The sequence below is a fragment of the Mus musculus genome, chromosome 17 (genome assembly GCF_000001635.26).
Source record: "Mus musculus strain C57BL/6J chromosome 17, GRCm38.p6 C57BL/6J".
Lineage (NCBI taxonomy): Eukaryota > Metazoa > Chordata > Mammalia > Rodentia > Muridae > Mus > Mus musculus.
Window position 1 is genome coordinate 46544716 of NC_000083.6, and position 16991 is coordinate 46561706.

Here is a 16991-nt window from a genome sequence, read left to right on the forward strand (position 1 = left end):
TCTGACCTCCAAGGGCACCCTGCACATACATACAGGCAAAACACTCATGCACACAAAATAAATCCTTTTTAATTTATTTAAAAATAAAATATATGGCCGGGCAGTGGTGGCGCATGCCTTTAATCCCAGCACTTGGGAGGCAGGGGCAGGTGGATTTCTGAGTTGGAGGCCAGCCTGGTCTACAGAGTGAGTTCCAGGACAGCCAGGGCTACACAGAGCAACCCTGTCTCGAAAAAAGCAAATAAAATAAATAAATCTGTGTGTATGAATTTTGTTTGTGTATTTGTCTGTGCAGCACTTGCCTGGTGCCCTTGGAGGCCAGGGAAGGCATCAGATCCCCTGGAAGTCGAGTTAGACATGGTTTTCAGCATTATATGGGTGCTGGGGATTGAACCCAGGGCTTCCTGGGTGCTAGGCAAACACTCCACCAACTGAGCTACATCCCCAGGTCCATAAATCTCCTTTCTAAAAGGCTATGAATTTAAGCCTGGTGTGCCTATAATCTTGATATTCAGGAGACTGAGGCAAAAGAATCACAAATTCCGAGGTTAGGCTTGGCTACACACAGAAAGTTCCTGGCTAAGCCCAAACTACACAGTAAGATTGTCTTTAAGGGCTGGAGAGATGGTTCAGTGGTTAAGAGCACTGTCTGCTCTTCCAGAGGTCCTGAGTTCAATTGCCAACAACCACATGGCGGCTCACAACCATCTGTAATGGGATCCGATGCCTTCTTCTGGTGTGTCTTAAGACAGTTACTCATATAAATAAAATAAATGAATCTTTAAAACAGAAACCAAACTGAACATTCGTTAGCACAGAACTGCTCAGTAAAAAAAATGTATTACAGCATAATCTATTCTTAGATGGGGACAGTAGGTTGCAGGCATCAGATAAGAAAGGTTGTTAAAGCAGAATATTAATGAAAATAAAACGACTAGGGAAAGGTATGTGTGATTTGAAACAGTGCAATGGAGAGAGTAAAATAGAAGGTGTACCTGGATAAAAGAACCAGTTATCCAGGCAGGAGTCATGTCAGGGTGCACGGACAGGAGGCAAGCAGAAGAAAGGAGGAGTCATATAAGATGTGAACTTCTGTGTGGATGGGATTCACTTAGCATGGAAGGAAGGCTAGGCGATAACCATTGATGCTCTTATAGCTGTTGACAAACATGGGGCCAAGCCAAACCATCTTCTAGGCCTGGGGGGCGGGGATGGCATAGGGAGGGCCTAAACCAGAAGCTCTAAATAGGGGTGTGAAGGTGACGCCTGACTGCCGGGACTGAGAACAGAAAGCAGCACGATCGCGTCCAAGCTAGACTCCAGAGAGGTGGCGGAGGAGCCCGCTCAACACCAAGCGGGGAATAATGGCCTGGGGGAGCGGGGCGGCGCGGGGTGAGCATGGCGGGGCGCGGTCGCGAGCTGACAGGACCTGCTTCCCCGACTTCTCCCTCTAGTCCGGGAGGAAGGGATGAGGGACTTGGAGGGGGTTGGGAAAAGAAGGGATGGCTCGGTGCAGAGCTTTCTTCTCACCTCTCACCGCCCTCCCGGCTGGACCCTCGCTGTCACCCAGCAGCGGGTCCCGCAACTGGGCCCGCCTCCTCCACAGCTCTTTTCCGGGTCACACGCCGGGCGCACGCACGACCCGGGCGACTACGGGTCCTACGGTGGCCCACTGCGAGCGTGGCAAAGCGGCGCGTGAGTGGAGCATGCGTATTAGCCGAGGGAGTCAGCAACCAGTGTCCTTCCCAGGTAGTCCGGTGTGAAGCATCCTGCGCTCCACCGGGTCCATCTTCCTCTCCCACCCACCACAGCAATCATCTCCGCATTAGTTAACCCATACTCCCATCACCGGACTTGTGTGTGTGTGTTGTTGTTGTTTCCCAGCGCTGCCCAAACCCTGCGGTATTTTAGATCATTGGGTCACTTTGACTTTTAAGTAAAACCCCTGACCTTCCCTGAGCTGCTGGCAAAACCATGCATTAAGTCCTCGCCCAGATCTCTTCAATCATGTAGGATTGAACAGTCCAAAGCACACCGCAGCTTGGGACAGACTTTAAGGGATTGTGCTCCCTCCTCCCTCCCGATGCTAAAAAGATCCCAAAGACACAGCCAAAGACCCCAGTCTGTGCACAAAAATGATACATTTATTGAAAGAGTATTTTTTTAATACAAAAGAAAGCTCTGTACAGAAGATGTGACCATGTCCACTATTCCTGGGTCAACATCCCAGGAGAAGTAGAAACCACGGATATACCACACGCACTCCACATTCACACACGTATTCACTCGGACACAGGCGCGCGCACACACCCCTAGAGCCACTTAATTAGGGATACACCAAGGGTTGCTGCACATAGAAATGCCACCTCAGTCCTGCCTGACAAACAGGTTCTCCCAAGGCCACAATCACACAGCACACGTTGGTAAGCACTTGGCCTGAATCACTTGCCCAGGCTCTATCTTTTGTGAGGAGGAATCAACACCTCCGGTGTTGGGGGAGGGGCCATGAGTGGGCGGCAGAGGAGTGAAACAGGAGCAGAGAAGGGGGCTGGGCAGTTACAGACCTGAGTCCCAAGCTCCCCAACTCTGACCCCTGGTTTACCATGCCCCAGTCTTGAAAGCCACCCAAACGCCCCAGCTATTTCCAGGAGAAAGGCCAGAAAGGTGGCATCCCAGCTGGGGAAGACAGTAATGGGGATTAGAGGTTCAGGGGGCTCTTAAACGTCAGCAGATCATCCCCATGAAACGTAGGCTGTGCATAAAACCTTCCCAACCCCTCCACCTAACCGCAGAAGTAGGCTTGTTCCTACTGAAGGCAGCAACAAGGGTTTAGTGACACCCTACCCCAACTGCCCTCCCGGAAAAAGCTCCTTTAATGGATACAGGTGGTTTAGGCTGGCTCTGACACAGGGTAAAACACCCTCCCCTATGCTAGCCCACCCTCAAGGTCCCCAAAGGGATTTTAAGGGATGGGGCATGGCCCTGTACAAATTACATAAATACTGAGGTTACACTTAGAAAAATAAAGTCATTTTCTTCAAGGCTTTTTGTCTTAATTTAAAAAAGTTACAGTAGCTGCTCACTCCCTGGGAGAGCTGCCCACCTCTGGCCCCCCATTGCTGCACTCAGCCCAAGAGCTTTTACCTCTGACCCCCATTCCTGTATCTCCCTACCTCCCGAACTCCATCCTGCCCACTGCACCTTGGGCCCCAGGTATCTGCAAGCCTGGGGGAGCACAGGCTGCAACGACCATACTGTGGCACAAAGGACATCAATCTCCTCTCCCTGACCCCTCCCACCCCACCCCCACATTTGGTCTCCATCTTCCCTTTTCCTAGCAACAACCCTAGAGGGCAAAAGAGGCCTAGAACTGCGGGACCTCCCATCCCCCTTCTGTGGCTTGGCCTGAGGGCCCCTCCCCCACCTTTCTCCTGGAAAGAACCCAGGATGTGGAGCAATCCCAGAATCTCCCACACACACACACTGGTGGACCCCAAGCTCATGGGGTGGCTGTCCCCAGGGGCCCAGACAGTTCTAGGGAGCCCAAGAGCTTCCCCAAGAGGAGTTTGGGCAGGGAGGGGGATGAGAAAAACGCCATTAAAAAAAAGTTAAATATTTTAAAAATATATATTTATAGATTTGTTTTCACGTCATCTCCTCAAATAAAAAGTTCAAAATCAACTCTTAAGTAAAGCAGCTGGGAGAAGGGGGAAGACCAAGGGGAGGAAGAGACCGCTAACAGTGGTTCCCTCCAACCCAGGAGCCCCTGCAGGTCCGCGGGAACAGAGGCAAGGCAGGGCAGGCGGCCCCAGTAACCTGCCCGGTGCACAGGCCCAGCTGCTTCAGGAGCTGAAAGGGGCAGAGGGCATCGGCTGAGGGCACAAGCCCCCATATCTCTCCCAGCTGGCTCCCTGAGGGGCAGGGGCCGGGCTCTTTTGACCCAGACCATGGCAGACACAAAGCTAACCAGAGGTCGCCAAAGAGGCTGGAGAGAGGGCCCCAAATGTTTCCTCGGACGGGAACACTGTGCCCAGTCCCACAGAAGGCCTGTGAGTGGGAAGGTGGCACAGTCCCATCGGGTCAGCTAATACTCATAGCAAATTGAGCCAGGCTGGCAGGGGGTCTGAGGAGGGAGGAGAGCTGCACCATCAACAGCATGACAGGCAGAGCAGGAAGGAGGGCAGCTGGGGAGGGCAGGCAGGCCCGTTTCTTTGGCTGGAGTGAGAGGGCATAGTCCTGTGGCTGCCCGCTCCTTCTCCCCGCCTCCCTCCTTCGGCCAGTCAGTGTGTGTGTAAAGAAACCGTGAAAAGGCAACAATAAATAAGTGGTGCCGTCCCTTGGGCCGTCTGTCCAGGGTGACGGGCGGATCATTCACTCTTGGTGCTGTGGGTGGCATCCAGGTTCACCACCTGTAGCTCGGTGAGGTTGCTGCTGCTCCCAGCTTGCTGCCCTATCACAGCCATCTGTAAGGAGGGAGGTGTGTAAAGATGGGTAAGGAAAAATACGAAAAAAAGTCTTAAATTATGTTAAATAATAAAATTAAAAGTCTTCATTAAAAAAAAAAAAAAAAAAAAAAAAAAAAAAAAAAGGAGGGAGGTGTGTGAGGACAGGAGGGAGAGACCGACCAGCAGGCTGAGCTCGGGCGCCTCCTGCTGGCCTGCCGTTCTAGTACTTGCCCAGGGGAGACTGGCTGAGTGGGCCAGGTCAGAGTCCACCTTACCTGGTGAAGCTGAACTGCAGAGACAGGGATCTGCACGGTCCCAGACGGTGCTGTCAGGAACACCTGAGGGACACCACCTGCATCGGAAAGCATGGGAGATACTCACTAACTTGCTCAAGAGGAGCCCTAGATACTGGAGGAGCATGATATTCACAAGTGTCTGGGAAGCCTCAGACACGTGCCCAAGGGTGTGTGCCCATAGCGTCCGTCTCACGCACAGCATGAGGGTGCCTGTGGTGTGAGGGTTTACATGCGCAAGAGTGTCCACTGAGTGTGAGATCCTTGCAATTGTGCAGGAGTATGTGTGGGCATTGGGAGAGGGGGTGGAGTGAGGGTGCATGTTGGCGCTGGAGCCTGTGGAAGGGAGAGATAAATGGTCCTTCTTGCTTCAGCCCTGCCCTTCCCTCACCTGGCTCCTGGACCTGGCTGTGGGACACCTGCATGGTGGATGGTGCCTGAGAGAAGGCATTGAGCACGGTGAGGCTGCCATCAGCCAGGCCTGAGGTGGGGGCATACATCACTGCATGGGGACTAGGGTACATCATGTGGCCACCCACAGTTGTGGGTACAGACGACGTCATGATGGTGGCGGGCAACGTCACTGGAAAACACAGACACACATCAGGGAGCTGATCCCTCCTGCTATCTCTCATCCTGCCCCAGGGTTCCAACCTTCAGGGTCTTTGTACCATGTCCTATGGCTCGAGTTTTTCAAAAGCTTGTTTCTTTGCTTCCTGTCAACAACAATAAAGTCTAGCTTTTTCCTCTGAGCTCAACAGCCCACTGTTCTACGGTGGGATTGTGCGTCCATCAAAGTCTCTGTTCCCAGACCCTACGATCGCAACCATGACCTCCTCCCAGGAAAGTCAAGGCAGTTTCTTAGGGAACTCCATTGCGCGTATCCTCCTCACTCTTCCTCAACTTACACCTAAGAGGTTCGTCCTCCAGACAAGCACATCTCAGATGTTACTGTAGGAGCTTACTAATGCGCAGACTCTGACTCACTTGAGACTCTTGCTTGTCCCCCGATTCCCAGGCCCTCCAGTCCTAGAGCAGAAGGGATTCAGCTAATGTGTAATAAATAAGGCGGGAATGACAATAACTTACACGTGAGAGTTCACTCTAATTCTTGAAAAGACCAACAGCGGCAGAGAGGAACTAGAGACCTACAGGGAGACCTAGAGTGTCTCATCGGTGACAACTGCTCTCGGGCCTCCCTGGTTACTGAGCAGGTTATTTTTCAATGGTTCCTTATCTCTTGATTCCCCACTGCAGAGCAGGGCTCAAACCTTAGCGTGCTTACCTAGGTCTCTTCTAAGGATGAGAGAAAAAGTCCAGGCTCTACTTAGTGAATTCCCTGCGGTCCTGAGCATGGGAGAGACATGCCGCTAAGTCCCTACTTCTAGGCTTCCTGTGGGAAGGCAGGGCACTGGGGGCTGGGGAGGAGAGTGGCAAAGAGTTATACCTGTCCCGCTGGAGGAGGTCTGCGTGAGGTCTGTGCTGCTGTCACGAGAGGGAGACGCTTGCTGTGGGGCCTGGTGCACATGAATGGCCTGCACAGGGACCTGCTGGGCCACTGCCCCACCTATAAGACACAGTGTTTTACTTGGGTTCCAGCCTATGCAGCTGCCGCCTTCAAACATGCTGGACTACTGTATTCCCAGGCCCATGCCCTGGCTCCCCTGGGACCTGAAGACATCCTATATGCTCTGAATGAAGTGAGTCCCCTCTTCCTCCTGTCCCAAGCTCTGCTCCATCTTCAGCTGACCAGGAGCTAGCCTTAATCTATCAAGGCCATAATCTGTCCCCAGTCACAACAGACGAGGGGGAGAGCCATCCCCACAGCAGTGGAGGTGCAAGGGCGAGCTGGTCAGACAACACCAGTGTGGAAATGAACTTAAACCACCACCAACAACAGGGATCTCACTGGGCAGAGATTGTCTTCCAAAGGGAGGCGAGATGATTCTCTTTGGCTCTAACCCATTTTACCCTCCTTGTCAAAGAAAGAGGTCCTCCTGGAACCAGTCCTAAAATCACTCAACACCCTCAATTTGTCCCAGAGAGAACAAACCTCTCCCTGCCCCTTGTGACTCACCAGGCATGAGGGTGAAGCTGGTAGGCAGCTGCATAAGGCCCCCAGAGGAGACAGGGCCGCTGCCTGTACTCTTGAGCACAGTCCCGTTGGCACTGCTGACAGCGCTGGGGCTGACACTAGCAGACACTGGTGCCAGGTAGTTGGTGATGGGGAAGGAGGGGCCGCTGCTGACTTGCATGGTGGTAGAGGTGCTGGGTGCTGTCTGGATTGTGGAGGTGGTACCCGGCAGGTTGGTGACTGTGAATGCTGGCTTCAGTGTGTCCTATACACAGAGTAAAGATGGAGCAGTGAGCTTCTAACAGGGACTTTACCCCTGAAGCAGCTTTGTGTGAACTGAGAATTCAAGTTCAAACCCATACTTCAGTTAAAACCCTAGTTCAACTGCACCATGCAAGACATGAAGCTGTTCCTGGGCATAGTGGCAAGGCCTGGAATCCTAACACTTGGGAGGCGGAGGCAGAAGGACTGCCATGAGCTCAAGGCTAGCTTAGTCTATACTATATAATAAGTAAGACTCTGTCTCAAAATTTACAAATTAAAAACATAAGGGCAGGTGTGATGGCCCATGCCTGTAATCCCAGCACCCAGAAGACAGAGGCAGGGGAATCTCAGTGAACTGCAAGTCAGGCTGGTCTACAGAGTAAGTCCAGGGTAGCCAGGCCTACAGAGACTCTTGTCAAAATAATAAAATGAATGCTACAAACCAAACAAAAACTACAATTACTTAACTCAGAGGTTGTTAAGACGAGTAAACAGGCTAGCATTCTTAAAACCACTCAGGGAGGAGAGCAGATGACTAAAAGCAAGATTCAAAACAGACGTCTGCAGCTCTCAGAAGGAAACCTCCAGCACACTCCGCCCCAGTGAACTGCACAGAGCGCACCCAGACTGTCCCCAGCTCTGCGTCACTGTCTGGGGGACCCCTTTACTCCCCTTAATTTCCTCTTCAGCAAATGAGAGTGTTGGGCTTATTATGTTTTCTTTAAAAGGATTCTTACAGTTCGGAACTGCCGGGCACTAAAGCAGGGGCTGAGACTTTCAAAGAACATAAAGTTCGAGAGGGCTCATGAAGGTTTGACAGGGAAGCACTTCAGCCAAAGATCAACGACCAAGGGACTTACCCATGTGCATAGAAATGAGGCCTACACAACGCCTGGAAATGACCGCAGCTAACAGGTAACTAACTAACGAAAGGGGGAACCTGGAGTACTGACTCTCCAAAGAGGGCCTATGTTTTTAAGGAGAGTGAGGAAGAAGCCAGGCCTTGAGAACCAAGCTACCAGGCCCAGATCCTGATTTCAGGCAGAGGATTCAAAAAGCAGGGGTGGATCAAACCGGGATGTTTGCTAAGCAACTGTCCCCAAGACCGTTGATTGGTAAAGGCGTTGCTAAGGCAAACAGAGCCTCTTCCTCCCATTGGCCAGTTGTTAAGCACCCTAAAGGCGGAGCTCCACAAACAGCAAGCAGGAAGACCCGCCCCTCTCCTTACCAGGAATAAGAAGGGGGAGGCGTAACTAGAGCTGGCATCCTTAGTAGCAAGCCAGTGCTCTTCCTAAACAGCCCAGGTCGGAGTATCCTAAACACCCGGTATAAGGTTCACTACTAAGGCAGTCCCTTGCTCAATCTGACTGCCCGCTTGGCAACAGTAGTGGGTTCTCAGGACCCCGGACCCAGAGAGCTCCCTTCCTATTCCCAGCCTGCCAGGAGGGCAGGGCCAAACTACACCCCCGCCCCCAGCGGGGAGACAGCTGGCGGGAGGAATGCAAAAGCCTTGCCAGGCAGGCGGGCTGCGGGCGGGAGGCCGGCGTGGAGCCCGAACCGGCCTTATATGGGCACGGAGGCCGCCCGCTTATCTAGGGGGACGGCCTCCTGTCAGGAATGGAGGATGGACATCTGTCTTCTAGGATAAAGAACACTAACCTGGCCCCACTCTTCATCACTAAGAGCATCTATGTACCTGTGCTAGTCCGAGAAAGGACAGGGATTTCTCCCTCCCCCCGCCACACATAGGTGACCCCCAAAAACACACCTTGGTTTCCCCACTGCTGTCAGATTCCGACACCTGGTAGGTGAGATCTGGCTCTTCAAAGCCAGTGGCACTCATTCTCTGGTCTGTGGTGGGGTCTGAGCGGGGCGGAGAGTCTGGCGAGTTGAGGCAGGTCTGAATCAGCGCCTTGCCGGTCTCACTGGTGATCATGGGCTGCAGTTTGCGGGTGGCAAAGGTATACACATGGCCTGTCTCACTGGCCACCAGCAACAGCACCTGTGTCCCTGTCAGCGTGGACAGCTCATAGGCCTGGGGAGTTGGGAGGGAGATGGGCAGGTCAGCGACAATTTTCCTCTCAACTTCCCTGGGGAAAAATTATATGGTGACTCCTAGGGTGACCTTCATCTATCTCTCTAGGGACTGTAGCAGGGTCCTATCTAGATAGCTCAAGGAGAGCTGGAAGCAGAGAAACTACTTATGTCCTGCAGGTACCCCAAGCAAACAGGAACAGCTTCCGGCTGAGATTGAGAATATAACCTCAAGGTGGACATGCAAAGCCACAGTTAGCCATCCCCTAACTAACACTGTCTGGTGTCGATTCCTCCTTACTGTCATAGGGACAGTGAGGTCCCTACCACACTAGAACTCACATCACATTTGTGGTAACAGCCACCTAACTGCCAAACTGCACATGTTCCCTGCCAGAAAACTGCACAGGCTCTAACCTGTTGCCATAGCCTAACTTCTTTTGCCCTGTAATACTATAGAGTATACTATACTGCCCTTTTCTTTCGCCTTGGGACAGGAGGAGGAGGAAAGGTACTTTCTACCTTTCCCCAAAACCTTCTCCATGATGATCAAGGGTTACTGATAAGAGAGTACCCAAAACGATGAGAGCTACATCTGCAATAGATATTCTGCTATGAGAACCCAGCTAAAATACTGAATCCACCTTGGAAGCAGATGCATCGTCTACAAGATAACAACACTGGTTCCCACCCAGGTTGTAGGTGGTTTCCCAGTCCCTCTGCTTCCATCCCTTACAGTTTGTTCTAGACTCCAAGACGACTCCCATCCTTGCCACTTTTGATAGGATACCATCTGGCAAATGATACCTCTACAAATCTTCCTGACTTCCCCCCAACATTCCATACTCTGATTTGCTCTAGAGCTGGAAACCCTACCTGTACCAAAGGCCGGCGATTCTGCAGCCAGCCCCGAGGCAGCATGAGATTTCCACAGAAAGCAACGGAAGACACATGGGCAGGGCGGGACTTGGTCCCAGCTCGCTGTTCCTCAAGGCAGCAGCAGTTTCTCCCGCCTAGCTTCCTCACCTGGTTCCTAACCCTGCCTGTCCTTCAAAGCCCGTACAACTCGAGCGATGCCCACCTTTCCTCCCACTCAAGCTCTCTCGCTGCAGCTGTCATCCAACTCCTGCCTCCTCATCTCCAAACCTTCTGCTCCCTTTCCCACCGCCCTTCGCGCACACCAGGACACAGAGGATCTGCGGATCCCGGCGTCTGGTTATCCTGCACTCCTCCAGGACCCTCTGTCTCCCGCGCGCTGGTCACTCCCACCTCGGCGCCTTCGCCCAGGATTCCGGACGTTCGCAGCATCTCCCCTCTCCCCATATTTCCCCGGCGGCCCCTCCCCTTTCGCCAGGCCAGGGTACAACCATCCCCTCCCACACACCTCCTGCGGACTAGCCCGCCTCTCACCTCCGCCTCGGCTCTGTCTCGCTCCGGGGCTACCTTAGAGCGCACCCACCCTCCGGTTCCCCCCGGGGCGCGCCAACCTCCGGCTCCGGTACCTTCTTCATGATGCCCGTCTTCCTCTTGCTGAAGGTCGTGTAGCGCCGCAGCTTGTTGTCGATGAACTCCATCTTGATCTTCACGCGGCCCCGGGTCTTCTTCCCCGGCTTGGCCCCGCTCACCGCGCCGCTCACCGGCCCGTAGCCCCCGGCGGCCGCCGCCGCCGCCTCAGGCCCACCGACCACCACGCCGAGCTCCATCTCGCTCAGGCTCCGCTTGAGGCCGCGCCGCTCGGCGCCCAGCTCCTCCTCCTCGCCGGACTCGGAGTCGCCCTCGCTGCCGCTGTAGAGGGCCCCGGCGGTGGGCGCCGCTGCCGCTGCAGCCTCCCGCTCCAGACGACTCTGGCCGAGCCCCGCGCCGTTCCCGGGGACCCGGCCCCCGTTCGCCCCGCGAGTCCCGCCGCCGCCGCCCGGCCGCCCCGTCGGGGTCCGGTTCAGGTTGCCCCCCAGGGCCGAGCCCCGGCCCAGAGCCGCCGCGGCCCCAGCTTGGCTCGGTAACATGGCGCTCAGTGCAGGAGGGCTGACGGGCAAGTCAGCGAGGAATCGGGGCAGCTGCCGCCATCGGCTTCTCGGTTCCACCCGGCACTCGCGCTGTTACTAAAGCCGCTCTTGCTGCCGCGGCCGCCGCTGCGAGCCCGGGGCCCCTGCACGCCCGGGCCGACCTGGGCCCTCACTTTCCTGCCCCTATGGCCGGGGTTGCCCCAGGCCGCGCGCAGCGCCCCCTGTCCGTGTGCCGGGGAGGCGCGCCCTGCGGCCGTCAGCGTCCCCCGCGGGGCAGGGGCTGCTGGCCGCGGCCGAGACCGCGGGTGGAGGGGGCCGGGACCACGCGCTGGCTGCGGAGGTATCCCCCAACCCTTCCCCCCCCCATATAAAGAGATACAATGTTTCCTTTTATGGCGAGGCCGCTCCTTATATGGCGAGCCCCAGCGCCCCCGCCCCATTGGTCCGCGCTTCCGGCACCTAGGCTCCCCATTGGCCCGAAGGGGACACTTATTTGCATAGACATACCGAACTCGCTGCTGTCATCCCCGCGTCAGACCGCGATTCCGTGGGAGGGAGGAGCCAACTCCTTAAAGGAACAGTGGAGCCGAACCAGTTCCGCCCCCCTGGGTTGGAGAGTAGTGGAGTGTTGAAACTATCCTAGAGGAAGGAAGCCTGGGAGAGGACTGCAGGGCAGAAGAGGGAACCCCTGAATGGATGGGGTTTGAAACAAATAAAGAGGAAGACTTCCTAATTCCAGCGAAAGAGGGCAGGGATAGATTGGAGCGCTTCTCCCACCACTTCCTGAGTCTTTCGACTCCGCTAGCCCAGCGGCTCTGTCGCGCACTCTTGCCTTTCCCTCTCTTTTCAAAGGATCAACACTTTCCCACAAGTCTGGCTGCGAGGTCACATCGTTCATCATCCTCTACACTGGGGGTGGAGGGGTATCTTTGGCAGACACACATCTGGAGGAGGCACAGAGACATCCTCCCATCCATGATGGGGGCAGGGCGGAAAGTGAGAGATCAGTGAAGACTTCCAGCTGCCGGCTGTGCTAAAAGGGGGGTGGGGGGTGGTCTCGAGGCTAAAGCACAGGCCTGAAAGTACAGTGGGATAGAAAATTTAAGCAAGAGAGTGATCGACATTACAGGTCCACAGGAGTATTAAAAAATAAAAAGATAGAAAGGTTAAAACGTGGGTGTTACAAAGCCCAGGTTAAGGGTCTGAGAGTCTGAATCTTTGCTCCAAGCTAGAGAAAATATCTTGCACTTCTATGTTACTGAAACTATTTAAATCTGGCCGGACGGTGTGATATACACATTTAATTCTAGCTGTTCCTGAGGTTGAGACAGGAGGATTGCCTGGAGTTCAAAGCCAACCCGACCTACATAGTGAGTGCCAAGCCAGCCAGGACTATATAGCAAAACCAATCAAAAAGAAAAGTATACAAACATTGGGAGCTGAAGAGATGGCTCAGCAGTTAAGAGCACTGGCTGCTCTTCCAGAGGTCCTGGGTTCAATTCTCTGCAACCACATGGTGGCTCACAGCCATCTTTAACTCCAATTCCAGGTGATCTGACATCTTCACACAAACAAGTGACCTGGTCCATTCTCTGGTGTTGGTACCTGTACTGGCTGGTTTGCTGGTTTGGCATCAACTTGACACAGCTAGAGTCATCAGAGAGGAAGGAGCCTCTGTTGAGGAAATGCCTCCATGAGATCCAGCTGTGGGGCATTTCCTCAACTAGTGCTAAATGGGGGAGGGCCCAGCCCACTGTGGGTGGTGCCATCCTTGAGCTGGTAGTCCTGGGTTCTATAAGAAAGCAGGCTGAGCAAGCCATGAGCTTTCCAGTAAGCAGCACCCCTCCATGGCCTCTGCATCAGCTCCTGCCTCCAGGTTGCTGTCCTGTTTGTTTCTTATCCTGACTTCCTTCCGTGATGAACAGCAATGTGGAAATGTAAGCTGAATAAACCCTTTCCTCCCCAACTTGCTCTTGGGTCATGATGTTTCGTCCCAGCAGTAGACACCCTGAGACAGTGCCCATCCCTCAAGTTCTAAGTCCAGATTTAAAGGGGGCAAAGAGTAGAGGAAGCCACAGCAGTGGCCTGTGGCTAGGTAATTGGGGCTACATGTGGCAAGTCACAAACTTCCTGGTGTGTTTAATGAAATGGGTTTCCTTTAAGTGTTGTGAGGAGAAAGCGATTGGTTCGTTCTGTTGTACTAGCTAGCAACGAATAAGCTAGCTAGATGGGGTGGCTCATTCTTGCAACACCCAGGAAGATAGAATGACCATGGGTCCAACGGCTAGCCTTAGTAATATAATAAGTAACACGTGTGTGTGCACGAGCACACACACACACACACACACACACACACACACACACACACAAGGATTGAGCCAAAAACTTAAAGATCTGGGTTCAAACCCCAGAACTCATGTTACAAAACAAAAAAACAAAAAAAAGCAGCTTTGGTGGCACTTGCATCTATTTCAGTGCTAGGAGGAAACAGATAGCTGGGGACCGCGTCACTCAGGGTACCTCTACGTGGCAGTCTCCATTTGAGTGAGAGACCGTGTCATAACAATCTAAGACTGGGCTAGTGACATGACTCAGTAGGGAAAGGCACTTACTGTCAAGCCTGATTACTGAGTTCAACCTGAGACCAACATGGTGGAAGAAAAGACCCAGCTCTCAAAGCTGTCCTCTGTACACACACACACTGTAGTGCATGTGTTCCCACACACAGACATGAAGTAAAATTAAAAAAAAAAAATTAAATAAAAGCAAACTGGCAGCTGGGTAGTTGTGGTACACACCTTTAATCCCAGCACTTGGGAGGCAGAGGCAGACAGATTTCTGAGTTCCAGGCCAGCCTGGTCTACAGAGTGAGTTCCAGGACATCCAAGGCTACACAGAGAAACCCTGTCTTGATTGATAAATAAATAAATAAATAAATAAATAAATAAAAATTAAAAAAGCAAACTGGCCAGGCACACCTTTAGTTCCAGTACTTTGAGTGCAGAAGTAGGCAAATCTCTTGAGTTCGAGGCCAGTCTGGTCTACAGAGTGAGTGCCAGGACAGCCAGGGCTACACAGAGAAACCCTGTGTTGAAAAACCAAGAAAGAAAGGAAGAAAGAGGGCTGGCGAAATGGCTCAGCGGGTAAGAGCACTGACTGCTCTTCCGAAGGTCCTGAGTTCAAATCCCAGCAACCACATGGTGGCTCACAACCACTCGTAATGAGATCTGATGCCCTCTTCTGGTGTGTCTGAAGACAGCTGCAGTGTACTTACATATAATAAATAAATCTTTAAAAAAAAAAAAAGAAAGGAAGAAAGAAAGAAGTGGACAGGCGCTGAGGAATGACAGTCAAGGCTATCCTGTGGCTGCCACACTTACCCGTGTAGCCAAGAACAAAACACCAAGTTAAGTATCCAGTATCAAAGTCTCGATGATCACAGGCTGGCACTGATGTGTAGCTGAGGAAGACTTTGAACATGTACTCCAAAGGGCTGGAGCCACCGCACCCAGATTTAGTATTGTCACACAAAACTTCCGTTTGAGCTGCACGTGGTGGAATATGCCTGTAACCTCAGCACTCAGGAGGTGGAGGCACACCAATGTCTGTGAGTTCCAGGCCAGCCAGGACTACAGGACTACATAGTGAGACCTTTTCTCAAGACACACACACACACACACACACACACACACACACACACACAAAATCAACAAAAACTAAAAACCACCAACCAGTTCTGTTTGCATTATATATAAGCTGAGCCATATATAAGTACCATTTTATAGGACACTATTTACTATGAGTCACGGTCCAGAGGGTGTGAGGAATACCAAGAGATTTGTAATATAGTATGAGCATACATGTACCAACACATAGAATGTAGGTTTAGTCACTAAGTCTCTGAAAATAGGAGCTAGGATCGCTCCTCACGCCCATTTCCCAAGTTTCTTTCCCACTAATCTGCACCACAGGTACTTACACATAGAAAATGCATTAGTGTAAGAGGCAGACTGGGTCTGATAACACGAGCAGGTTCTGGAAGGGTTCAAGGGACACAGATAGAGCAGGGCTGGGTGGGGCAGGGGGTGTCTAAGCAGCCCGATCTGAAATCCACAGCCCTGTGGTTTCATCCCACCCGGCTTCCCAAGAATTTGGAGTCCTGTAGTGTGAGGCAGGTCTATGCCTTACCTACCGTGGGAGGAATCTGGGGTGACACTCTCCTGTCCTCAGCCTTCCATCCAAGGTGCTGCTCTTTCTCCTGATGTACCGGGTTGTGCCACAGCCTTCTTAGGATAACTTTGTTCACACTAATTCCTGTCACGATAGGAAAGGAGCTGGAGACTCAGGTCCACACAATGCCGGACGACTGCAGGTTCAGGAGCCAAAGCCATTGCTGATATAGAATCAAAATTGGAACCATTTGTTGGAGAGATGGCTCAGTGATCCAGAGCACCGGCTGCTTGTGGAGAGGACCTGGGTTTGGTACTCAGCACCCATGTGCCAGCTCACAGCCATTTGCCACAACCACATACAGGGCATACACTGTTCTGGTCTCTGGAGGCATCAGGGACACATGTGGTCCACCAACATACATGCAGACATAACGCCCAGACACACTGAAAACATCTTTTGAAATGGATTCACCGGTATGGGAGATGTAGCAAAGTGTACAGAGTACTTGCCTAGCCAGCCCCACATACACCAGGCATAGTGGTCTAAACCTGTAATCACAGGGCTCCGGAGACAGAAGCAGGAATATTAGGGAGAAAGATTCAAGGTTATCCTTGGCTACACAACAAGTTAGAGGCCAGCCTAGAGTACACGAGGCCCTGAACTAACAATAAAAATTCATAGATGTGTTTTGTTTGGATAATGTAACATTTATTTTGTGTCTAAAAAATTACATTGCCGGGCAGTGGTGGCACATGCCTTTAATCCCAGCACTTGGGAGGCAGAGGCAGGCGGATTTCTTAGTTCAAGGCCAGCCTGGTCTACAGAGTGAGTTCCAGGACAGCCAGGGCTACACAGAGAAACCCTGTCTCGAAAAAAAAAAAATTACATGATTACATTTGTATGTGTATGCATGCACGTGTGTTCTCCTGTATAAGTATGCACATCATAGTATGCAGGAGTTGGCTCCACGTGGTGGCTCACCGTTCCAAGAGAGCTAGTGGTTGCTTCTGGCCTCCTCAGGCACCAGGCGCACATATGGTACACAGACAGCTACAACACCCATACACAAAATTTTTTTTTTTTAATTTAAATGCCAATCACAGGCTAGAAAGGACTCAGTGGTTAAAAGTGCTTACTGTCTTTCTAGAGGATCTGAGTTAGTTCCCAGCACCCATGTTGGGTGGCTAACTAGCTATAAGGAATTTAACACCCTCGGCACGAGTCTGCATGCACAGGTGCACAGACACAGACATAGACATGCCACACACACAATTAAAAATAATACAAGTCAACTTTGACTCATTTTTATTTCCTGTGCATTGGTATTTTGCCCGTGTGTGTGTGTGTGTGTGTGTGTGTGTGTGTGTGTCAGATTCTCTGGACCAGGTGTTATAGACAGTTGTAAGCTTCCATGTGGGTACTGGGACTTGAACCCAGGTCCTCTGCAAGGGCAGTCAGTGACTGCTGAGGCAGCTCTCCAGTCTGAGAAAGCAAATCTTTAAGTTAAGAGCACTCGCTGCTCTTTGATCCAGAGAGATCCAAGGCCATGTTCTGGCCTCTGAAGGCACTGCACGCATACAAGCAGGCCACACACCCAGATACAAATTATTAAATTAAATTTAAAAGTGCCCTTTAAATCCCAGCACTTGGTGAAGAGGAGCAAGAGGTGAAGTGAGTCTGTGTGAGTTCGAGGCCAGTCTGATCT

General features: G+C 52.3%; 2 protein-coding genes and 1 non-coding gene across 9 annotated transcripts in view; all 3 read right to left on the reverse strand.

The window, feature by feature from the left end:
- Nucleotides 1-1673, reverse strand: part of Cul9 (cullin 9) — a 45780-nt gene extending 44107 nt beyond the window's left edge. For 2 of the 5 annotated variants that reach the window (XM_011246723.3, XM_011246722.3), the window contains exon 1: nucleotides 996-1643. In XM_011246723.3, the coding sequence (XP_011245025.1) occupies nucleotides 996-1031 (36 nt within the window). In that variant the 5' untranslated portion in view covers nucleotides 1032-1643. Of the gene's footprint in view, nucleotides 1-995 lie in introns of all 5 variants that reach the window. The other 3 variants (NM_001081335.2, XM_006525135.4, XM_006525136.4) reach the window with 3 other exon arrangements.
- A 449-nt stretch (nucleotides 1674-2122) lies between these two features.
- On the reverse strand, nucleotides 2123-13552 carry Srf (serum response factor). Of its 3 annotated transcripts, none has more exons than XM_011246336.2 (7): nucleotides 9987-10348; nucleotides 8845-9111; nucleotides 6816-7077; nucleotides 6186-6305; nucleotides 5130-5321; nucleotides 4721-4797; nucleotides 2123-4463 (listed from the first exon to the last, which is right to left on the reverse strand). In XM_011246336.2, the coding sequence occupies exons 1-7, from the start codon at nucleotides 10029-10031 to the stop codon at nucleotides 4368-4370; spliced, it is 1059 nt and encodes a 352-aa protein (XP_011244638.2). In that variant the 5' UTR covers nucleotides 10032-10348; the 3' UTR covers nucleotides 2123-4367. The 3 variants fall into 3 exon arrangements, with proteins under 3 accessions (XP_011244638.2, XP_006524020.1, NP_065239.1); NM_020493.2 differs by lacking the exon at nucleotides 9987-10348 and adding an exon at nucleotides 10613-11447 and having other exon boundaries at nucleotides 2124-4463; XM_006523957.4 differs by lacking the exons at nucleotides 5130-5321; nucleotides 9987-10348 and adding an exon at nucleotides 10613-13552.
- Nucleotides 9112-9174, reverse strand: Mir6976 (microRNA 6976). The gene has a single exon (NR_105942.1). It is a non-coding gene; the product is annotated as a microRNA 6976 (primary transcript).
- Nucleotides 13553-16991: the final 3439 nt, after the last annotated feature.